A 24,948-nucleotide genomic window follows, 5' to 3' on the forward strand; every position below is an offset into this window, starting at 1 on the left:
TGATGTACCATTAAAAGAAAAGTATGGGACCCAATCCTAGTGCTCAAACAGAAGAATCTCTTCTAGCCACAATCTTTCGAATTGCGTAGGTGATGACGACCACTCTTTGGGCGTACTCACTGGCCCTCTTTAGTCCGCATGAATTGTTTTAACTAACGAGAGAGCACAAATGACTGATCGTCTTCCTTCACTCCTGACCACAACCTGTGACTTCCTTACTGTGTAATGCTTTTCGAGCACCCTCTGTAGCTCTGCCTCTGACTTGACGCATTTACGTCCTGTGGTACCACATGCGCCGTTACCGAGCACCAGAATTTCCCTTCCTGCTCGGTCTCAACCACGAACGCATTACCAAAGGTAGGTTTTTCTCTTTCGATTTGAAGAACGGAAACAGTCACCCTTCAGATGGGCCGTTTCACCTGCTGGAGAAATTCCGGCGTCTAACCACTGCAAAGTGAGACGCCGGCTTTCGAAGGATTCCATGAACAGCCTATCGGAAGTTGGTAGTGGGCATGTCACTGAATGCGGTGACACTGTCATCCAGAGGGTGTTGCCATTTAGAGGAATGATCAAGTGCTAGGCAGGAACCCCGCAAACCATGCTGAATGCAAAAAAAAAAAAACAGCACACATCTCACACCTTTCTGCTAGCATTGCCTCTTCTGCAAACCTGTGAAAATTACGTCACCCCGAGGCGTCAAAGAGATACACCTAGTGAGTATAAATACGACCCACAGAGCAGCTGAGAGTCATCAGTCCAGAAAACAGCTAGTGTGACTATCAGAAGGACAAGCGGTTACAGTCACTGGTGCTTCATCAGGACCCATTACACAGGAACTATCTGGCTTTCGCTGCTTGTTTCGATCACCTCAAGAAACAATGGAAATCCAAGCATCTCTCATCTTCCACTGCATCTTGGCTTTTTGTGCTGGGTTATGCACTTCTTACCCACTCGATATGCAATCACTAAAAATGGACTGTAAGGCACTCAAGGAGCACTTTGTAAGTACAACTTATTTTTACAATTCTATCAATTTTTTCTTCTCTTGGGTGGAAATATCTTCAATGCATTCTACTTGCAAGCCTTCACCATCAATGCTTTTTTTGGGTTGTTCAGTTTTGTAACATTTGTTTTGCCTTGCTTTGTATGTGCTTGTGAGCCGTTAGGACTTTCTTATTGACTGTATTCCAATGTTGTGTGATAAGCCCTCCTTGGGCCCTCTTCCTTCGCTTTGCTGTGAGGCAAAAACCCTGGGTGTCATCTTCGACTCCACTCGCTCCTTCTCTCCTCACATCACGGACCTTGCCAAGAAGGCCGAGTACCAGCTGCACCCCCTCAGAGGCATTCTTCCTTTCCTCTCCGTCCCACAGAAGCCCACTGTCTCCAGAGCCCTGGTTCTCCCTAGGCTGGACTATTGCAACAGACTCTTTCTCAATCTGCCTTCCTCTATTCTTCGCCCTCTGCAACTAATCCAGAACAGGGCTCCGAGACATATTCTTGGCCTCAAGCCAAGGGACCTCATCTTGCCAGCCCTGAAATCTCTCCACTGGCTTCTGGTGGCTGCAAGGATCAAGTTCAAGACCCTGTGCATCATCCACAAGGCTTTCTGGGGCCGATGCTAGCACTACATCCAACTCTCATTTCCTAAATACCTTCCATCTTGCGCCCTTCACTCAGCTACCTCCAACTCTCTGAGGGTCAGGTGCTTCTCCAAGCAGATCTTGGGTAGATCAGGGTAGATCTCTCTTCTCTGCAGGTGCCTCCCTCTGGAATGGCCTCCCTGCCCCTCTCAGACTTGAGCCGGGCCACCTGAAGTTCTGCAAGCAGCTCAAAACATTCCTTTTCTCCTCTGCTTTCTCTCTCTCCCTCCCCTGCTGACCTTTCTGCCTGCTGCGCCAACTGGTTGTTTGGCTACCCTCAGAGTCTCACTGGATACCAGTCTCCTCCATGATCAGTCTTCCCTGCACTGCCTCCGGGCCTACTGTGCACTTAGGGGCTGTAAATGTAACCCTACAGTCCCCTGTCTCCTTGCACTTACACAGAGCAATGCTGCCCTGATTGCTCTCCCCCTTCCCTCTCCCTGACACTCCACCCTCTCCCTTCTTACTACATTGTGTGTTGTCACACATGCACGTTCTGAATGACAGAAGGACTAGTAAGATCGTTTGTCTTGTCCTCCCTCTGTCTTCCCTCCCTTGTCGTGTCATGCCTAGAAACACTTGTGTACTGTCACGTTATAAATGACATATCATATCATATCAAGCTGCCAGTATACTGAGAGTTTGTTGTGTATAACTAAACATTATATAATTCAGGTACACAATAACATTTCTAAAGATTTGTCATTGAGGGTTTGTTTGCATGATTGAGCCATTAGAACAATACATTCATCCATCCACCCATCCATCCATCCATCCATCCATCCATCCATTCATTCATTCATTCATTCATCCAACCACCCATCCATCAATCCATCATCTGCCCACCCACCCAAACACCCATCCACCAATCCATCATCCACCCATCCATTCAACCATCCACCCATCCACCCATCCACCCATCTACCTATCCATCCATCCATCATCCATCCATCTATTAAACCATCATCCATTCATCTATCCATCCATCCATCCATCCATCCATCCATCCATCCATCCATCCATCCACTCGCCCACCCATCCATATGTACACCCATTACACCCATCTACCCCTCAATCTTTTTTCCTTATCCGTGTTGGGAATATCAGGGTACACAAATTGACGTGTACACAGTGAATGATGGGTCTTCCTTTATGTGCCATACTCAATACATGCAACAGAGGACAAGATAATATTTCCTGCAAAAGGTAAAAACATGTGTGGATGAGCTGTACTTCAACAGTCACTATATCATTCAGCAGAGTATAATCTTTCTCTATTTAATTTAAAACTAAGCAAATATATGCAGACGTGTACTGGTACATAACTGCTAATCTGCATTTGTAGACATATGTGTATGCATTTAATTTACACACACCCATACCCACACTCATCTGTGTTTACATACAAGGCCACACTCCTTCCTTCCATAAAACATAGTATGATAAAATGTTTCAATAAGTGTAAACTCTGGCTCTCTAGGTGCACGCCATGTGATCCGAAGGCCATGGCTACCTAGTGCGTCCAAAAGAAACATATTGGGGGGAACATGTACAGTGGACATGGCCAAAGACCATGGCTAGTGCCTCAGTAGTCTTTTAAAATATACAGAGTGCACGGCCGCCCGGTAGTGTTTTAAAATATACAGTCAGCCATGCTCACTGGACAGGGCCGAAATCCCTGGCTGGTTGGCCCCAAAAGACATGTACCGTGAGTCCAAAAGAAATATATTTGGGGAATATATACAGTGTAGAATGCCAAAGGCCATGGCTAGTTGCTCGGTAGTGTTTTCAAATATATAGTGGGCACGGTCGAAGGCCGTGCTCACGGGCGTGGGCCAAAGTCACTGGCTAGTGGGCTCAAAAGACATGTAGAAGGCCGTGGCCACCTAGTGGGTCCAAAAGAAACATATTGGGGGAACATTTACAGCGGAAACGGCCAAAGGCCGTGGCCACCTACCATGAACGAACGCCATGGCTAGTGGCCCGGTAGAGTTTTAAAATACACAGTGGGCACGGCCGAATATCATGCTCACTGACCAGGGTCGAAGGCCCTGGCTAGTGAGCAGAAAGAGATGTACAGTGGGTCTAAAAGAAACATATTGGGGGAACATGTCAGTTGTCATGCCGAAGTCCACGGCTAGTGGCCTGTAAAGAAACTATGGTATAGCAAAACCCTAGAAATGTTTTGAAAAAACCTTAAAGTGCAGTTACGCTGCAAAGATTTAGCACAATTAAACCCTTGAGGTTCAGTCGATGTGGGAAGTCATGAGCAGCTTAACTCGGCGTGTTGCCGTGGGAAAAGCCCATGAGCACATGCATATTATAAGAGAAGGGATTCAGAATGACGTAACACATGGCATTATGGGGGACAGAGCATTATGGGGGACATCGACGGGAGCGCGCCGAGTTAAGCTGTGGTAAGGTGGTTGAATATGTTAAAGCTGCTCTCACATACTTTTCAATTAAATTCCAAATTACTTTCTCCATTTAACAAATTAATGTGGACACTTTACAGAAAAAGAATGACAGTTTCAAAATTAGAATACAGTGTCCTTTGCACCTTTAAAACAAGTTAAAGCACTTTCCACTTGAGCAACACAATAGTGTTATCAATGAATGCCTGTATTATTCCTCTCCAAGCAGTGATCAGCATGGTGTAGATTGCCGGTGACGGCGTGAGTTCTATATGATTATTCATGCACTAGCCTTTAATGCTCTCAAACATATTGGCCAAACACATTGGTACAGCAAACGTACCTCTTCTCAAGCTAAGAGCTTTAAGACAGGTACTAGGAATGGAGAAAAAAAAATCTCGTTGGTCTGGAATGACCACCTAACTACCTCCCCATACTCCCTATGTGATCCCACCACTACCACCAGTGTTTTGTAATCAATGTAATTGTGCATATTTGTACAGTCAGTTATCCTCTTGAAATTGCAGCACTTGTCCCCATAGGTTAATATAACCTTCAGAAGTCACCGATGTTGTGTGTGAGCTTTTTTGTTTTGTCCCTGCTCTATGTCCAACTTTGTTCACACCCTCATAAACTGGCTCACCACCTGTTCTCATCTTTGTGCTGTTGTACAGGCACACTATAGAGAATTCCTCTGCCATTTGTAAATGTGTTATTATAAGTAATTTCTGATCGAAATTGACATCACTGTTCTTCAAAGAAACACAAACTATGTATCATCATTTAGTTGCAACCCACTGCGGTAGATGTCATGTGGTGGACTCAATGTACTTTTGCACAGGTCACGTCACATGCGCATTTTCATTACAGGAGAACAATAACCTCAATGGAGAGGACGACGGGGGAATCTTCCAAACACGACTGACCATATGGAAGGATGTGAGTTTTGAATCATAATGTTTCCATTAGAAGTATTTAAGGGACTTCTCAATGCTGGGAACATCAGATATAGAATTTCATTCAACTGAATCTGGGGGTCTGTGGACAAAAGGGAGGTTAGATTCTGTAGTATTTAAATCAGACGAGTTTGGGGTGTGGGAGGAGGTGGTTAGAAAGCATCCCTGTTATACACACACTGCATTTGAACAAGCCATACCCTGGAATCGGAATTGATGGAAATTAACAACTGCCTTGATTGGCCAAATTTGCCAATTATTGACCAGAAAAAATAACCCAACCAATATTTCATTATAATTCTTTACTAAATCACATTTTGTTAAATATAAAAAATAACAAAAATATATATTCTTTAAAAGCTATGTTCATGCCAACCCTTCATTGAGCATTTACACCCAGATATTGCTCCCCCCCCCATCTTTGTATTTGACCATTTGCCCACTGTGGTCTTTGTTATGAGTTAAGATCATTGTTGGTTTTGGTTACTGTGTGCAGTAACGATCATTTGCACACAGGGAAGGATGCTTAGCCAATCAGGTGGCTGGAACAGTGGGTGGGAATAAACATTCTCCACCCGCTGCTTCCAGTTACCCAAGGCCCTTCGTAGGGTGGAGTAATTTGTTTTCTTTTTTAATGTGTGGAGATAACAATCCTTAGCACTTCCCCACCCCCAACCCCCTCCCCACTTACCTGCTGGAGTGGAGCTTTGTGCTACTGTCCCGGAGCTCCTCTTGTCATCCGGACACCACCATAGACATGGAAAAGGAACTTAGTCCCTTTTCCCTATGGCGGCAGCCATCTTTTTTCATTTTATTTATTTATTTATTCTCCTCAGGAGACTGGCTGCGCATGCAACCGCAATCTCCGGAGAGAAAAAAACACACATTTGCACCGGGGATAAACCCGGGGGTGCAAATGACTTTCACCCCTGCTGTGGAGAGCGGCATGGCCTTTAACGGTGCACAGCCCCGATCCTACCTGGGTTTGGGCTGGCGGGCTGTTAAAGGCCATGTCCACCCCCCACAGCGTGGGTGAAATCCATATTACGGCATGTGGTTATCTGGAAAAACTGACAGTACGGCAATAATGGATGCGGATTCCCTGAAATATATTGCTAAATAATCATAACATAACTAGATCTACTCTGCCAGACCTTATGGCCACTGCAATTAAGAATCTTTCTAATTTAATGAAGGGACCCCAGAAAGGGTATGAGGGAATGTTTAATTTGGTTGCAATAGACTGCAATCTAAGGCCCTCTTTATGAGTGTATAAGATTTTAACCCATTGTAACCATGTGCGGTAGATACTGTTACCGCATGCAGTGACGCCAGATCTCTTCATCATTTCACATTCACTGCTATTCCTGCAGTAACAGAAGCGGATTTTCTGAAATACGCCATTCAGTTTTTCGCAAATTAATGGAAATAAATTCAATACAATAGCTGGCCACACCGCTACCGAGCCCTTTTTAGTAATACAAGAAAGGCTGTTCTTGCTCATTCTCTGTATTACATTGTAAAGCTTGAAAAGGTAGGCATACGATATGGACACTTTTTCACTCCACCTTTCTGTAAACAATGGATACACATAGGTATCCCCGCACTACAAAAGACGGCCATGTGGCTTTTAGTTTTCTGCATCCTATGAGCCAACCCAGAAGTGAAACATAGGCCGGAGGACTAGAACTGCACACATGCATTTTTCAATTATAAACCCATCAGTGAGGCAGGGGGAAGCAGAGGCTGCGGCAGCATCACATGCAGTGATGGTGTCCACTTGGCAGGCAGGTCCCCAAGTAGCATCACTCTCAACCCATCAGGGTGGGGGTGATGGGGAAGCAGAGGCTGCTGCAGCATCACATGCAGTGATGCTGTCCACTTGGCAGGCAGGTCCCCAAGTAGCATCACTCTCAACCCATCAGGGTGGGAGTGATGGGGAAGCAGAGGCTGCGGCAGCATCACATGCAGTGATGGTGTCCACTTGGCAGCCAGGTCCCTAGGTAGCATCGCTCTCACCCCATCAGGGTTGGAGTGATGGGAAAGCAGAGGCTGCGGCAGCATCAGATGCAGTGATGGTGTCCACTTGGCAGCCAGGTCCCTAGGTAGCATCGCTCTGAGCCCATCAGGGTGGGGGTGATGGGGAAGCAGAGGCTGCTGCAGCATCACATGCAGTGATGGTGTCCACTTGGCAGCCAGGTCCCTAGGTAGCATCGCTCTCAACCCATCAGGGTGGGGGTGATGGGGAAGCAGAGGCTGCGGCAGCATCACATGGAGTGATGGTGTCCACTTGGCAGGCAGGTCCCTAGGTAGCATCGCTCTCAACCCATCAGGGTGGGAGTGATGGGGAAGCAGAGGCTGCGGCAGCATCACATGCAGTGATGGTGTCCACTTGGCAGGCAGGTCCCTAGGTAGCATCGCTCTCAACCCATCAGGGTGGGGGTGATGGGGAAGCAGAGGCTGCGGCAGCATCACATGCAGTGATGCTGTGTCCACTTGGCAGGCAGGTCCCCAAGTAGCATCACTCTCAACCCATCAGGGTGGGGGTGATGGGGAAGCAGAGGCTGCGGCAGCATCACATGGAGTGATGGTGTCCACTTGGCAGGCAGGTCCCTAGGTAGCATCGCTCTCAACCCATCAGGGTGGGAGTGATGGGGAAGCAGAGGCTGCGGCAGCATCACATGCAGTGATGGTGTCCACTTGGCAGGCAGGTCCCCAAGTAGCATCACTCTCAACCCATCAGGGTGGGGGTGATGGGGAAGCAGAGGCTGCTGCAGCATCACATGCAGTGATGCTGTCCACTTGGCAGGCAGGTCCCCAAGTAGCATCACTCTCAACCCATCAGGGTGGGAGTGATGGGGAAGCAGAGGCTGCGGCAGCATCACATGCAGTGATGGTGTCCACTTGGCAGCCAGGTCCCTAGGTAGCATCGCTCTCACCCCATCAGGGTTGGAGTGATGGGAAAGCAGAGGCTGCGGCAGCATCAGATGCAGTGATGGTGTCCACTTGGCAGCCAGGTCCCTAGGTAGCATCGCTCTGAGCCCATCAGGGTGGGGGTGATGGGGAAGCAGAGGCTGCTGCAGCATCACATGCAGTGATGGTGTCCACTTGGCAGCCAGGTCCCTAGGTAGCATCGCTCTCAACCCATCAGGGTGGGGGTGATGGGGAAGCAGAGGCTGCGGCAGCATCACATGGAGTGATGGTGTCCACTTGGCAGGCAGGTCCCTAGGTAGCATCGCTCTCAACCCATCAGGGTGGGAGTGATGGGGAAGCAGAGGCTGCGGCAGCATCACATGCAGTGATGGTGTCCACTTGGCAGGCAGGTCCCTAGGTAGCATCGCTCTCAACCCATCAGGGTGGGGGTGATGGGGAAGCAGAGGCTGCTGCAGCATCACATGCAGTGATGGTGTCCACTTGGCAGGCAGGTCCCTAGGTAGCATCGCTCTCAACCCATCAGGGTGGGGGTGATGGGGAAGCAGAGGCTGCTGCAGCATCACATGCAGTGATGGTGTCCACTTGGCAGGCAGGTCCCTAGGTAGCATCACTCTCACCCCATCAGGGTGGGAGTGATGGGGAAGCAGAGGCTGCGGCAGCATCAGATGCAGTGATGGTGTCCACTTGGCAGGCAGGTCCCCAAGTAGCATCACTCTCAACCCATCAGGGTGGGAGTGATGGGGAAGCAGAGGCTGCGGCAGCATCACATGCAGTGATGCTGTGTCCACTTGGCAGGCAGGTCCCCAAGTAGCATCACTCTCAACCCATCAGGGTGGGAGTGATGGGGAAGCAGAGGCTGCGGCAGCATCAGATGCAGTGATGCTGTGTCCACTTGGCAGGCAGGTCCCCAAGTAGCATCACTCTCAACCCATCAGGGTGGGAGTGATGGGGAAGCAGAGGCTGCGGCAGCATCACATGCAGTGATGCTGTGTCCACTTGGCAGGCAGGTCCCCAAGTAGCATCACTCTCAACCCATCAGGGTGGGAGTGATGGGGAAGCAGAGGCTGCGGCAGCATCACATGCAGTGATGCTGTGTCCACTTGGCAGGCAGGTCCCCAAGTAGCATCACTCTCAACCCATCAGGGTGGGAGTGATGGGGAAGCAGAGGCTGCGGCAGCATCACATGCAGTGATGCTGTGTCCACTTGGCAGGCAGGTCCCCAAGTAGCATCACTCTCAACCCATCAGGGTGGGAGTGATGGGGAAGCAGAGGCTGCGGCAGCATCACATGCAGTGATGCTGTGTCCACTTGGCAGGCAGGTCCCCAAGTAGCATCACTCTCAACCCATCAGGGTGGGGGTGATGGGGAAGCAGAGGCTGCGGCAGCATCACATGCAGTGATGGTGTCCACTTGGCAGGCAGGTCCCCAAGTAGCATCACTCTCAACCCATCAGGGTGGGGGTGATGGGGAAGCAGAGGCTGCGGCAGCATCACATGCAGTGATGGTGTCCACTTGGCAGGCAGGTCCCCAAGTAGCATCACTCTCAACCCATCAGGGTGGGAGTGATGGGGAAGCAGAGGCTGCGGCAGCATCACATGCAGTGATGCTGTGTCCACTTGGCAGGCAGGTCCCCAAGTAGCATCACTCTCAACCCATCAGGGTGGGGGTGATGGGGAAGCAGAGGCTGCGGCAGCATCACATGCAGTGATGGTGTCCACTTGGCAGGCAGGTCCCCAAGTAGCATCACTCTCAACCCATCAGGGTGGGAGTGATGGGGAAGCAGAGGCTGCGGCAGCATCACATGCAGTGATGGTGTCCACTTGGCAGGCAGGTCCCCAAGTAGCATCACTCTCAACCCATCAGGTTGGGGGTGATGGGGAAGCAGAGGCTGCTGCAGCATCACATGCAGTGATGGTGTCAACTTGGCAGGCAGGTCCCCAAGTAGCATCACTCTCACCCCATCAGGGTGGGAGTGATGGGGAAGCAGAGGTGTGAGGCTGCCCAATTGGCAGGCATGTCCCTAGGTAGCATCACTCTCATCCCATCAGGGTGTGAGTGATGGGGAAGAGGAGGGTCCTGCAGCATCAGATGCAGTGATGGTGTCCACTTGGCAGGCAGGTCCCTAGGTAGCATCACTCCCAGCCCATCAGGGTGGGAGTGATGGGGAAGCAGAGGCTGCAGCAGCATAAGATGCAGTGATGGTGTCCACTTGGCAGGCAGGTCCCTAGGTAGCATCACTCCCAGCCCATCAGGGTGGGGGAGATGGTGAAGCAGAAGCTGTGGCAGGATCACATGCAGTGATGGTGTCCACCTTGCACACATGCAGTGTCTGCCTAGAAGAGGCAATAAGAGAATGAAAGACACTCTTAACATCTGTGATATCACACCAGTCGAGAATCAGTGGCTCTGGGTCATTGTACCATTTCCTGCACACAGAAAGGATGAAATATCTATGCGAAAACACATTATGTGTACAAATAACTGTGTGAAGTCACACTTGCCTATGATTTATAATAAATTGTGTTGGATCAGTAAAAGCTTTGCTATCTGGCGCTTTAATAAGCAGAACGTACTTGGCATATTATGTTGCCCGTAATAGAATCCTTCCAGATAAGAAGGTATGTCAGATAACAATGTTTCAGTGCCAATAACCAGTGGAGTGTCAGTAAACAGAGAAAATAAAGCAGAAACCTTTGTTGTCTGGCCTGTTTGTTACTTTAAATGCCTCCCTTCCACCCAAAAAAGTTACATTTAATAAACCAACTTATTTGCTTATCTGGCATCATTGATTCCCAATAAAGGCAAATGAAAAGATATTTTTCATAGAATAATGTTGCTTTGATGCGTGAAATAGTAACAGATATCAATATCTTGCTTCCATCTCATTAATAAATAATTACAAAATGCATATTTTAGTAGATTGTTGCCACACATTCTCAAACTCTTCTTGTTTTCACTGCCACAGAAAAGCCTAAAGCACATATTTCTGAGCCAAATCATTGCTAAGTACTTGAAAATGTTCGAGACCCTCAACATTGCCTCCCTACAACCACACATCGATAATATCCGGGAGGAACTTGCCAAAGCCAGAGAGGATCATCTCCTGAAGCCAGAGGATCAGCTCCTGAAGGACCTGTCGGAGCTGCAGTCGCTTGAGGTAGGACCTAAGCACCCCTTAAATATATCCTTCCCTCCTGTGTCTCTCTGCACATCAAAGACGTTTGCTGAAAGGAGTGTTGTTCCTCGGGGCTTTGGATAAAGTGGGGCTGCGTTTCTGCAGTGGGGACATTGGCCCTCATTAGGACTCCGGCGCTAAACCATGGTACTATTAGCATCATGGTCCATGCCGAAGTCCGCCATGGAGAAAGGGGGAATTACCACCCCATTCCAAGGTTTGCGGGGCGGTAATTCCCATTCCCATTTTTGCCCCATAGGGCTCAATGGGAATGGGGAAGGCAGAAATTATGGTACCGCAAATTGCGGTACTGTAATTGCCATCAAGGTCCCGTTGTGGGTCCCTACTTTAACGGCTGGTCCAGGCCAGCCGTTCAGGTCGGGAGCCGCAAAGGGACCTCGTAGTAAGGCGTTAAGGGGTTAATGGCGCCGCAGCCTTTTAGCTCGCCGTTAACCCCTTAACGCCAGGGTCCTAATGAGGGCCATTGACGCAACCCTTTTCTGTGATAGTGGTGGTGTAGCAAGGGAGATACATGCAAGAATTGTGTTGTGGCAATGGAGATAAAGGGCACTAGTGTAATGTAGGAAGTAAGACAATGGGCCTCATTACGAGGATCGCAGTAAGGGGTTAGCAGCGCCGGTAAAGGTGCCGGAGCCGTTAACCCCTTACCGCACCATTATGAGGTCCGCTTGCGGGACCTGCTCAGGATTCCTGGTTTTACCAGACGTCCTTAGCGGGTCCCGCGAGCGGCCCAGCATGCTAACAACAATCCCGTCATTAACAGGCCCATTGTTAGCATGCTCCCCATTCCCATTGAGCCCTATTGGGGCTCAAATGGGAATGGGGATGGACCGGGTCCGGGTTCCCTGAATGGGGGAAATACCAGGCCCCCCAAGGTCGGAATGGCCCGTTGTTTCCCCATTCAGGGAACCCAGACCCGGGATTGGGGGTAGCCATGCCCTTATTAAGGGCATGGCTACCTCCAAACTCGTAATTAGGCCCAATGTCATGATTGTGTTACAGAAAGAAAGATGCTTTGATGCTTCGGGTGTAGTAAGGGTGAGAAATTACATGATTGTGGTATTGCAAGGAAGATGAATGCCACAAATGTGGTGTGTTGTAGTAAGGGAGATAAATGCAATGAGTGTGGCATTGCAGGCAATTTAAGTTGATGCTTCTGGTGTAGCAAGGGACATAAACATATATGATGTTAGTGTAGCAAGGGACACACATTCTATGGTTTATGGGATATTGTTGCAAGGGGGATAATTACAATGAGTGTTGCATAGCAAGAGAGATACTTTGATGCTTCTGGTGTAGCAAGGGAGGTACAATTATATAATTTTAGTATAGCAAGGGACATGAATGGTTTATGGGATGTTGTTCGAGGGGGATAGTTACAATAAGTGTTGCATAGCAAGAGAGATACTTTGATGCTTCTGGTGTAGCACGGGAGGTAACATTATATGATTTTAGTATAGCAAGGGACACAAATGCTATGGTTTATGGGATGTTATTCGAGGGGGATAATTACGAGTGCTGCATAGCAAGAGAGATACATTGATGCTTATGGTGTAGCAAGGGAGATAAACCATACATTATTTGAGTACAGCAAGGGAGTGGAATGCTATGTCTGTTTGGTACTGTAGCAAACGGGATAAATGCAATAAGCATTGCATAGCAAGAGAGATATGTTGATGTTTCGGGTGAAGGTAGGGAAATAAACTATATGATTTCAGTATAGCAAGGGAGATGAATGCAATGAGTCTGGTGTAGCAAGACAGATAGGTGCAAGGACTGTGGTGCAACACAGTAGTTAAATGTAGCAATTGTGGTGCAGCACAGGAGGTACACATCATGCTTCCAGTGAAGCAGGGGAAGTTGTTACAGTGAGTGTGGACATAATGTTTCTGGTAAAGAAGGGGAAGTAGTTCCAATGAGTGTGGTGTATCACTGGAGATACACGTAATGCTTCCGGTGAAGCAGGGGAAGTTGTTACAGTGAGTGTGGTGCAGCACAGCATATACACGTAATGCTTCTGGTGAAGCAGGGGAAGTTGTTACAATGAGTGTGGTGCAGCACAGCATATACACGTAATGCTTCTGGTGAAGCAGGGGAAGTTGTTGCAATGAGTGTGGTGCAGCACAGGCGATACACGTAATGCTTCTGGTGAAGCAGGGGAAGTTGTTGCAATGAGTGTGGTGCAGCACAGCATATACACGTAATGCTTCTGGTGAAGCAGGGGAAGTTGTTGCAATGAGTGTGGTGCAGCACAGCATATACACGTAATGCTTCTGGTGAAGCAGGGGAAGTTGTTGCAATGAGTGTGGTGCAGCACAGGCGATACACGTAATGCTTCCGGTGAAGCAGGGGAAGTTGTTACGATGAGTGTAGTGCTGCACAGGAGATACACATAATGCTTCTGGTGAAGCAGGGGAAGTTGTTACGATGAGTGTGGCGCAGCACAGGAGATACACATAATGGTTCAGGTGAAGCAGGGGAAGTTGTTACAGTGAGTGTGGTGTAGCACAGGAGATACACATAATGCTTCCGGTGAAGCAGGGGAAGTTGTTGCAATGAGTGTGGTGCTGCACAGGAGATACACGTAATGCTTCCGGTGAAGCAGGGGAAGTTGTTGCAATGAGTGTGGTGCTGCACAGGAGATACACGTAATGCTTCTGGTGAAGCAGGGGAAGTTGTTGCAATGAGTGTGGTGTAGCACAGGAGATACACGTAATGCTTCCGGTGAAGCAGGGGAAGTTGTTACGATGAGTGTAGTGCTGCACAGGAGATACACGTAATGCTTCTGGTGAAGCAGGGGAAGTTGTTGCAATGAGTGTGGTGCAGCACAGGATATACACGTAATGCTTCTGGTGAAGCAGGGGAAGTTGTTACAATGAGTGTGGTGCAGCACAGCATATACACGTAATGCTTCTGGTGAAGCAGGGGAAGTTGTTGCAATGAGTGTGGTGCAGCACAGGCGATACACGTAATGCTTCTGGTGAAGCAGGGGAAGTTGTTGCAATGAGTGTGGTGCAGCACAGCATATACACGTAATGCTTCTGGTGAAGCAGGGGAAGTTGTTGCAATGAGTGTGGTGCAGCACAGGCGATACACGTAATGCTTCCGGTGAAGCAGGGGAAGTTGTTACGATGAGTGTAGTGCTGCACAGGAGATACACATAATGCTTCTGGTGAAGCAGGGGAAGTTGTTACGATGAGTGTGGCGCAGCACAGGAGATACACATAATGGTTCAGGTGAAGCAGGGGAAGTTGTTACAGTGAGTGTGGTGTAGCACAGGAGATACACATAATGCTTCCGGTGAAGCAGGGGAAGTTGTTGCAATGAGTGTGGTGCTGCACAGGAGATACACGTAATGCTTCCGGTGAAGCAGGGGAAGTTGTTGCAATGAGTGTGGTGCTGCACAGGAGATACACGTAATGCTTCTGGTGAAGCAGGGGAAGTTGTTGCAATGAGTGTGGTGTAGCACAGGAGATACACGTAATGCTTCCGGTGAAGCAGGGGAAGTTGTTACGATGAGTGTAGTGCTGCACAGGAGATACACGTAATGCTTCTGGTGAAGCAGGGGAAGTTGTTGCAATGAGTGCGGTGCAGCACAGGATATACACGTAATGCTTCTGGTGAAGCAGGGGAAGTTGTTGCAATGAGTGTGGTGCAGCACAGGATATACACGTAATGCTTCTGGTGAAGCAGGGGAAGTTGTTGCAATGAGTGTGGTGCAGCACAGGATATACACGTAATGCTTCTGGTGAAGCAGGGGAAGTTGTTGCAATGAGTGTGGTGCAGCACAGGCGATACACGTAATGCTTCTGGTGAAGCAGGGGAAGTTTTTGCAATGAGTGTGGTGCAGCACAGGATATACACGTAATGCTTCTGGTGAAGCAGGGGAAGTTTTTGCAATGAGTGTGGTGCAGCACAGGATATACACGTAATGCTTCTGGTGAAGCAGGGGAAGTAGTTCCAATGAGTGTGGTGCTGCACAGGAGATACACGTAATGCTTCCGGTGAAGCAGGGGAAGTTGTTGCAATGAGTGTGGTGCTGCACAGGAGATACACGTAATGCTTCTGGTGAAGCAGGGGAAGTTGTTGCAATGAGTGTGGTGTAGCACAGGAGATACACGTAATGCTTCCGGTGAAGCAGGGGAAGTTGTTACGATGAGTGTAGTGCTGCACAGGAGATACACGTAATGCTTCTGGTGAAGCAGGGGAAGTTGTTGCAATGAGTGTGGTGCAGCACAGGATATACACGTAATGCTTCTGGTGAAGCAGGGGAAGTTGTTGCAATGAGTGTGGTGCAGCACAGGATATACACGTAATGCTTCTGGTGAAGCAGGGGAAGTTGTTGCAATGAGTGTGGTGCAGCACAGGATATACACGTAATGCTTCTGGTGAAGCAGGGGAAGTTGTTGCAATGAGTGTGGTGCAGCACAGGCGATACACGTAATGCTTCTGGTGAAGCAGGGGAAGTTTTTGCAATGAGTGTGGTGCAGCACAGGATATACACGTAATGCTTCTGGTGAAGCAGGGGAAGTTTTTGCAATGAGTGTGGTGCAGCACAGGATATACACGTAATGCTTCTGGTGAAGCAGGGGAAGTTGTTGCAATGAGTGTGGTGCAGCACAGGAGATACACGTAATGCTTCTGGTGAAGAAGGGGAAGTTGTTACAATGAGTGTGGTGTAGCACAGGAGATACATACGAGGGGCCTCATTACGACCCAGGCGGTAAGGGGTTAACGGCGGCGTAAAAGGTGTCTGCGCCGTTAAACCCTTACCGACTAATTATGAGGTCCCTTTGCGGGTCCCGACCTTAACGGCTGGTAAAACCAGCCGTTAAGGAAGGAACCCGCAAAGGGACTTTCGAGGTAATTACGGTACCGCAATTTGTGGTACCGTAATTATCGTCTTCCCCATTCCCATTGTGCCCTATGGGGGCAAAAATGGGAATGGGGAAGGGCCAATGGTGAATGGGGAATTACCGCCCCGCCAACCTTGGAATGGGGCGGTAATTCCGCCTTTCACCATGGCGGAGTTGGTAAAATACCGGCGGCAACCATGGCGCTACTAGCACCATGGTTACCGCCTGGGTCGTAATGAGGCCCGATGTGTGGGATGTAGGCAGGCAGCTACATGCTTTCACCTTTGTAAAGGAATTTGGCTCCAAGAGTCAGGGAGCCCGTTATTGCTCCCATGATGCCACTTAGGGTGAAAGGTAAACTCGCCCCTGTCGCTTGAGATTCTGGAGTTCATGAATACTCGCTGACAGTCTTCGAGAGCTGTGCCTTGTCAGATGATGTTTAGTGTGAGCACCAAATATGCAAAGAACCTCCCCATTGAGAACAACATATGCAAATGCTCCCAGGACTATTCAATGTGGAAATCTGATTGGCCGCCTGAGCTCGGCTCTTGAGGATCATGAACGAGCACTCATTCTGGAGGTAGAGGTCAATGTTGTCAATTCGGAAATGGTTTTGGGCAAGACTCACTTGAGGAGCCACCAAGACATGAAATACTCCCTAAAGATCGCATCACAGGTGGCACCTCGGGCAACGTTTGGGGTTGCCCGGGTGCCATAGACAGTCAGGCAGCCTCTGGCATCACCAATCGATGCAACTGCCCCATAGAAATTCAGCTATCAGCTTCTTAGTTAAAACCTAGCAGTTGTTGTCAGTCTGTACGCACATCTATGTTAATGGAACACAAAGCCGTGCTAGTGATTGTTTAGTCTTTGGCATTAAATGCTAAATATAGCACTTGCTAGCAAATACATCCTTAGTTTGGTTTTTGGAGACATTGTGGGTCATTATTTAAAAAATGTTAATTGCATTTAGGGGACCCCAAGAGCAATTACATGCTACTGGGGACCTGTATGCAGTAATCAACTTGTATAATACAGAGCGTTAAAGTAAAGAGTAAAATCTGGTGATATTGCCTTTACTCTTTCCTTTTACTCTCTGTTTTGAAAAAAAGGTAAATGCCGCCTTCAAATTACACCTTGCAGGATGCATTTACAATGCATTCCTATGGAATCCAGGTGCTAAAAAGAGGGAATGGAGGAATCAATTTCTTTTACACCTGCATAGAAATCTCATGCAGGTGTAAAAGGGGTTTCCCTTTGATGTCAGAGGAGGAATGCACGGCGGAACTGTCAATTGTGTTTTTTGATCCTTCTCCGCCTCCAAATGGCTGCAGAATGCCCTGTAGTGTAAAGGTATGACATACATAGCTAGTGACTTGCTTTTGCTGCCAACTTGTGCACTTTGGGGCTCAGAAAATTGGTCCCTTTATTCCTAATTAGAGTTCTTTTTTGAAGTCACTTAGAAACTGCTTTTGGCACGGGTGAAGGTGAGGCCTAGTGCATACGTTGCCGATTTCTGATTTTGGACACTTGTCTCCCTCACCTTTTGTACAATTTCAACTTGATAGTTTTGGACAATAAGATACCTTTTTTTGTCAAAACTGATGGCTCTTTGAAACGTTGAACTCTAGCATCCAGCCCTACATAGTGCTCCAGATAATATTTTGATTGAACTCTAGCATCCAGCCCTACACGGTGCTCCAGATAATATTTTGACTGCACTCTAGCAGCAAGTGCTACACTGTGATCCAGATAATATTTTGACTGTACTCTAGCAGCAAGTGCTCCACTGTGCTCCAAATATGTTGACTGTACTCTAGCAACAAGTGCTCCACTGTGCTCCAGATATGTTGACTGTACTCTAGCAACATGTGCTCCACTGTGCTCCAGATATGTTGACTGTACTCTAGCAGCAAGTGCTCCACTGTGCTCCAGATATGTTGCCTATACTCTAGTAGCAAGTGCTCCACTGTGCCTCAGATATGTTGACTGTACTCTAGCAGCAAGTGCTCCACTGTGCCTCAGATATGTTGACTGTACTCTAGCAGCAAGTGCTCCACTGTGCTCCAGATATGTTGACTGTACTCTAGCAACAAGTGCTCCACTGTGCTCCAGATAATATTTTGACTGCAGTCTAGGAACAAGTGCTACTTACAGTGTTCCCATCAATATTCTGATTGAACTCTAGCAACAAGCGCTACAAAGTGGGTAGGAGCGGTTGGAGCGGTGCTCCTCTACTTTTTTTAATTAGCTTTTACTGTTCTTATACTTTTATTTTAAAAAGTAACCATTCCGGAATGGTTTCATTTTAAAATAAAATGTAGGAAGCAGTTTAAACTTGCACTTCAGTGCACTGCACTGAACGCTCCCTTAAACAATAGGCGCATTTGTTTGGGGGTTTGGATTGCACGTGGGAGGGGGCATGGCAATGGGGTTTGTGGGGAGCAGGGCCAGCAGCAGGGAACAGAGTTCCACTTCTTTTCATAAACTTCAGCCACTGGCAACATGAGTTACACAGTGCTCCAGATAATATTTTGTCTGAAGTTTAGACAGTGTTCCCGCTAATATTCTGATTGAACTTTAGCAACCAGCGCTACATGGTGCTCCAGATAATATGTGTATTGCACTCTAGCATCAAGTGCTATACCATGCTCTCAGTAATATTCAGATTGAACTCTAGCATCTAGTGCTAGACAGTGCTCCTGATAATATTCGGATTGAACTCTAGCAACAAGTGCTACACAGTGTTCCTGCTAATATTCTGATTGAACTCTAGCAACCAGCGCTACATGGTGCTCCAGATAATATGTGTATTGCACTCTAGCATCAAGTGCTATACCATGCTCTCAGTAATATTCGGATTGAACTCTAGCATCTAGTGCTAGACAGTGTTCCAGATAATATTCGGATTGAACTCTAGCAACAAGTGCTGCACAGTGTTCCTGCTAATATTCTGATTGAACTCTAGCAACCAGCGCTACATGGTGCTCCAGATAATATGTATATTGCATTCTAGCATCAAGTGCTATACCATGCTCTCAGTAATATTCGGATTGAACTCTCTAATCTAGTGCTAGACGGTGCTCCAGATAATATTCGGATTGAACTCTAACAGTGTTCCAGATAATATTCTGAGAGAACTCTAGCATTTATTGCTAGACGGTGCTCCAGATAATATTTTGACTGCACTCTAGCAGCAAGTGCTACACTGTGATCCAGATAATATTTTGACTGTACTCTAGCAGCAAGTGCTCCACTGTGCTCCAAATATGTTGACTGTACTCTAGCAACAAGTGCTCCACTGTGCTCCAGATATGTTGACTGTACTCTAGCAACATGTGCTCCACTGTGCTCCAGATATGTTGACTGTACTCTAGCAGCAAGTGCTCCACTGTGCTCCAGATATGTTGCCTATACTCTAGTAGCAAGTGCTCCACTGTGCCTCAGATATGTTGAAAGTACTCTAGCAGCAAGTGCTCCACTGTGCCTCAGATATGTTGACTGTACTCTAGCAGCAAGTGCTCCACTGTGCTCCAGATATGTTGACTGTACTCTAGCAACAAGTGCTCCACTGTGCTCCAGATAATATTTTGACTGCAGTCTAGGAACAAGTGCTACTTACAGTGTTCCCATCAATATTCTGATTGAACTCTAGCAACAAGCGCTACAAAGTGGGTAGGAGCGGTTGGAGCGGTGCTCCTCTACTTTTTTTAATTAGCTTTTACTGTTCTTATACTTTTATTTTAAAAAGTAACCATTCCGGAATGGTTTCATTTTAAAATAAAATGTAGGAAGCAGTTTAAACTTGCACTTCAGTGCACTGCACTGAACGCTCCCTTAAACAATAGGCGCATTTGTTTGGGGGTTTGGATTGCACGTGGGAGGGGGCATGGCAATGGGGTTTGTGGGGAGCAGGGCCAGCAGCAGGGAACAGAGTTCCACTTCTTTTCATAAACTTCAGCCACTGGCAACATGAGTTACACAGTGCTCCAGATAATATTTTGTCTGAAGTTTAGACAGTGTTCCCGCTAATATTCTGATTGAACTTTAGCAACCAGCGCTACATGGTGCTCCAGATAATATGTGTATTGCACTCTAGCATCAAGTGCTATACCATGCTCTCAGTAATATTCAGATTGAACTCTAGCATCTAGTGCTAGACAGTGCTCCAGATAATATTCGGATTGAACTCTAGCAACAAGTGCTACACAGTGTTCCTGCTAATATTCTGATTGAACTCTAGCAACCAGCGCTACATGGTGCTCCAGATAATATGTGTATTGCACTCTAGCATCAAGTGCTATACCATGCTCTCAGTAATATTCGGATTGAACTCTAGCATCTAGTGCTAGACAGTGTTCCAGATAATATTCGGATTGAACTCTAGCAACAAGTGCTGCACAGTGTTCCTGCTAATATTCTGATTGAACTCTAGCAACCAGCGCTACATGGTGCTCCAGATAATATGTATATTGCACTCTAGCATCAAGTGCTATACCATGCTCTCAGTAATATTCGGATTGAACTCTCTAATCTAGTGCTAGACGGTGCTCCAGATAATATTCGGATTGAACTCTAACAGTGTTCCAGATAATATTCTGAGAGAACTCTAGCATTTATTGCTAGACGGTGCTCCAGATAATATTTTGTATGAACTCTAGCTACAAGTGCTACATAGTGTTCCAGATAATATTCTGAGGCTGGGATATTAAACTCACTACTTTTGGTAATTGGCAATCACAGGATTCGCTTTGGATGACTTTAACATAGTTTTTTCCTCGACTGAGTATTTTTAGGTTTGCAGGTCATATACTTTTAAGAAAATGTGGACCTCAACACGAGTTTGTTGGTAATTTGACTGTTAATATGACAAATTATTGCTAAACTCGACTACCATTACTGCCACTTGGTCCGGTGATTTACCACAGGATTACAGGTGGTGGTAGCGTGGTGTAATTCCCCATTTCTGGAGTCCATGGACCGCCTTTTCGATTGTAGGCAGATTTACCACACAGCAGATTTGCCCATTTGTGGATGTAAAGTGCCTGATTTACCTCCAGTTTGTTGCTGGAGGTAAATCATCAACTTTACCTCCAAACTGATAAATCGACATTAAGGGAAACAACGGTGCTACTTCTATTACTGCCAAAAAAGGGTCAGCAACAGAATTACCACCACTTTTTTCCTGCACCACTGAATTTGTAATGAGGCCACTCTTGTCTTGAGCAATATGTCCGGAGTAAGTCAGAGTTACTCCGGATAACTTGTGAATCGAATAGTTCCTCCTGAGGAGTAAATCAAGAGTAAGTCAGAGATACTAGCAGTAACCTCTTTCTGAATCAGCAACCTCTTTGTCTTTCAGGAACAAGGTCACCATTCCAATATCTCCACTTATATTGAGTCATAGAATTGAATGGCTTGACCTTCTCCTGCATGGCCTTCTCCCCTCACTACCCTTGGCAGCCACTGTGCAAAGCATCGTGAATTGTTTTCTTGCCTCAAACTATATTATATTTGGTTGCAACTCCACACGGCCACATATGTTGTTTTACAGCATTTATTCTACTGTTTAAAAATAGCAAAATAATAGTTTCATTGGGTAATACAGCAGTAATTTAAAGAATGTTGGATTCTGCTTGAAACAGCTCAGAGACAGATTCGGTACAAATTGGTTTATGCGATCGAGTGCGCATAGAAGGAATCTTTGTAAGTGCCATAACCTATGTTGATGATAATACTGCACATTATATTCATAATTCATTAATGTTACACTTTTCCATCCATATGAAACAGATGAGTGACGTGAAAATCCAACGCAAGGCTGCTCTGGAGCTCTACGGCATCTTCCAGGAGATAGCCTTGCTGAGCAATCCCACCGTAAAAAGGAAGCGAAACCAAGAGCGCAGAAGGAGAGGAAGCAAAAACTAAGCGAGTCGGCATTCCAAAATAATTCCACCATTATTGCTACGCTTGTCCATTATACCGATATTATTATTATTGTATTCATTTATATATATATGTCTATTTATTCTATTTAAGTTGTTTAAGATTATTTAATTTATTTTACAATCATTTGGAGAAACACCATTTGTTACCACTTTTGGTTTTGCTGCTAACGTCAATTGAACTCCTCCATCTTTTCAATAAGATTCCCCTTTCTTTACCATGGCCAACACACTGGCTTGATTACTTGACCACGGCGGTGGTCTGAAGCCTCGATGCTGTACAGTGAAGCTTCCTCAAGCATCGAAAGCACTCTCCAAATTCTCAGTCGACCTGTATCCCTGTAAGATAGTAGCCTTGCACATTCCTTGTCTAATTATGGTGCATTTTGTTTCCTCGTTACTTTGTTAAGATGGGCTGTGGAAATCCAAATACCTCTATGCCTAATTTGTTGATTATGAATTTATCCTTTTTATTCCTAATTTTCTCTTTCTGTTTTTTTTGCCAATTTGTCGAAATCTTTTTCATTTTCGTTTTTTTGTCTTTGTACTTTGTAGGGGGAACGTGCTATGCCCCTTTCTTTTGCCACTTATCCCTGTTTTTCTTTTCTACCCCTTGTTTGGTTTGGGTCCCCCTTGACTCTGCCCCCTTTTCCCTATTTAATTTTCTTTTTTCGCTGCTTTGCTCCACCTGGTTACCCATGTATCCTCAATCCCCAATAGTATTGTTCGTTCCTAAACTGATTATCCCTGCATCTTATTTGATGTTTTAGGCTTAAATGTTATCACATCAGGAATGTATTTGTTTGGTTATAATGATTTTTAGGTAAAAAGGGTTGTTTAAACTAAGCATGGAGGTATTTGGGTATAGATAGGGTAAAATATTAGGCAGAATGACTGAACACTGGGAAAAAGTACACTCATGCAATTTCCTAACTGATTTGTAAAGACTGTTGCTATGATTTCTACTTTAAATCTCTGAGTAATGGGCCTTTTTGGTCACTGACTTCACTTTTAGTTATGACCCACATGATGCATCCAGGCTTATAAGTATTGGAGCACTGCATACTTTCCCCTATGTCATGTCCTCTACATAGATGAATTAAATCATAAATCAGTACATTTGACCTGGATCAGCAAGCATTTAATGGGATCGTTCGAGAGCTTGCTTTAAAAATGGGGAGTTTTCAAAGAGGCATGTTCATGAATGGAGCCTGATTAACAGCAGTCCAGCAAAGCTCCTGATGTTTAAAGGTTTTAGTCCTTAGAAGGCCGAAGTGCTTCAGCTTGGAAAGCATGATGAGGCGTCCAGGTGCTGCAATTGAATCACTTACATTTATTATCATATTTAATGTTTCTTTTATATGTATCATGTAATACTATTTAACATCTGATGTTATATCATCACAAAATGTACACCATTCACTGGTAATCAAAATGGAAAAAAGATTTGAAAAATAATCTTGCTGTAAGTCATATATTTTAAATAAAAAAATGTTTTCAACAAATCATTTTAAGTCTTGACTTTTCCCTAAAATTCTGTGAGTGTGACAGAACAGGCGTTTATGCATCTAATGCAATACTTTTTACCATGTAACTGCAGTTCCCACAACTGCAATCAGTTGATCCAGGGATCAGTAGATGCATCTACACATGCTAATCACATCACCTTTCAGTGCACTGTCCATGTATTAGTTGGTCAAGTCATATGCCCAGGTGTTGTGCTCTTGCCAGCAATCATTTATTTGCCAACACACAAAGGCCCACATTACGATCCTGGCGTTAACTAATGGCGCTATTAGCGCCATGGTTAACGCCGGTAATTTACAGGATCTGCCATGGTGACATTGGGAATTACCGCCCCATTCCAAGGTTGGCGGGGTGGTAATTCCCGATTTACCATTGGCCCTTCCCCATTCCCATTTTTGCCCCATAGGGCTCAATGGGAATGGGGAAGGCGGTAATTACGGTACTGCAAAATGCGGTACCGTAATCACCTTCAAGGTCCCTTTGCGAGTCCCTACCTTAACGGCTGCTACAGACCAGCCGTTAAGGTCGGGACCCGCAAAGGGACCTTGTAATCAGGCGTTAAGGGATTACTGGTACCCTTACCGGTACCGGTAATCCATTAACACCAGGGTCGTAATGAGGGCCAAAGCATTCTACACACAACGGGCCTCATTAGGAGTTTGGAGGTAACCATGGCTGCCTCCAAATCCTTACCGACTCCGCCCAGGTGAATGGAGCTATTACCGCCCCATTCCAAGGTTGGCGGGGGCGGTAATTCCCCATTCACCAGGGCCCTTCCCCTTTCCCATTTGAACCCCCATAGGGGGCTCAAATGGGAATGGGGAAGGTGCTAATAACGATACCGCAAATTGCGGTACCGTTATTAGCACCAAAGTCCCTTTGCGGGTCCCGTCCTTAACGCCTGGTAAAACCAGGCGTTAAGGGAGGACCCACAAAGGGAACTCGTAATAGGGCGGTAAGGGATTACCGGTACTGGTGCCCTTACCGGCACTGGTAATGCCTTACCGCCCGCCTCGTAATGAGGCCCAACACCTTAAATCTGCTAAATGTTACAGCGCGAGCCAAATAAATTGCCATGTTTCTGCAATTGTAAAATACACGTGTATCATATGATGTCCTTCATTGCACTTCAATGTACCTTTTTACCATGTATGTTCATATTATGGTCTGCTGAACTTCAGAAGATGAAGAGAAAGCACACGCTGCTGCAGCGATGAAGTAAGTGGGGAGGGGGCGATTAGTCAAAAAGAGCTCTGGGGGGTGGGAGGAAGATTGTGGGTGGGGGAAGGGGCCATCAGGCATCTTGGAACACAGGCTAACATCAGTAGATTCAGCCCGCGTTCCTAGCCTCCTGATTGGCTGGCTCCCCCGTCGAGGGTGCACATTTGTAATGCATTTCCTGGTGCTGAGTTTATAAGTTCCATTGCTATTCAATTACTACTTTACAAATCTTCTATTCGATACCGAGGCAACTTATCTC

The 24,948-nt window shown here is 46.6% G+C and overlaps 1 protein-coding gene across 1 annotated transcript; it reads left to right on the plus strand.

Annotated features, from left to right (window-relative positions):
• Positions 1-766: 766 nt before the first annotated feature.
• On the plus strand, positions 767-23,374 carry IFNG (interferon gamma). The gene is made up of 4 exons (XM_069627769.1): positions 767-1,001; positions 4,925-4,993; positions 10,910-11,101; positions 21,790-23,374. Exons 1-4 carry the CDS (start codon positions 879-881, stop codon positions 21,922-21,924), a joined length of 519 nt encoding a protein of 172 aa, XP_069483870.1. The 5' UTR covers positions 767-878; the 3' UTR covers positions 21,925-23,374.
• Positions 23,375-24,948: the final 1,574 nt, after the last annotated feature.

The sequence above is a fragment of the Ambystoma mexicanum genome, chromosome 12 (assembly GCF_040938575.1).
Source record: "Ambystoma mexicanum isolate Mex_15411 chromosome 12, UKY_AmexF1_1, whole genome shotgun sequence".
In the NCBI taxonomy this organism is placed as follows: domain Eukaryota; kingdom Metazoa; phylum Chordata; class Amphibia; order Caudata; family Ambystomatidae; genus Ambystoma; species Ambystoma mexicanum.

Bases quoted from the DNA above. Each gene is read 5' to 3' on its own strand.
- IFNG (XM_069627769.1), top strand. From the start codon at position 879: ATGGAAATCCAAGCATCTCTCATCTTCCACTGCATCTTGGCTTTTTGT. The intron at 1,002-4,924 runs GTAAGTACAACT...TTTTCATTACAG, and splicing joins AGGCACTCAAGGAGCACTTT to GAGAACAATAACCTCAATGG. The intron at 4,994-10,909 runs GTGAGTTTTGAA...TCACTGCCACAG, and splicing joins GACTGACCATATGGAAGGAT to AAAAGCCTAAAGCACATATT.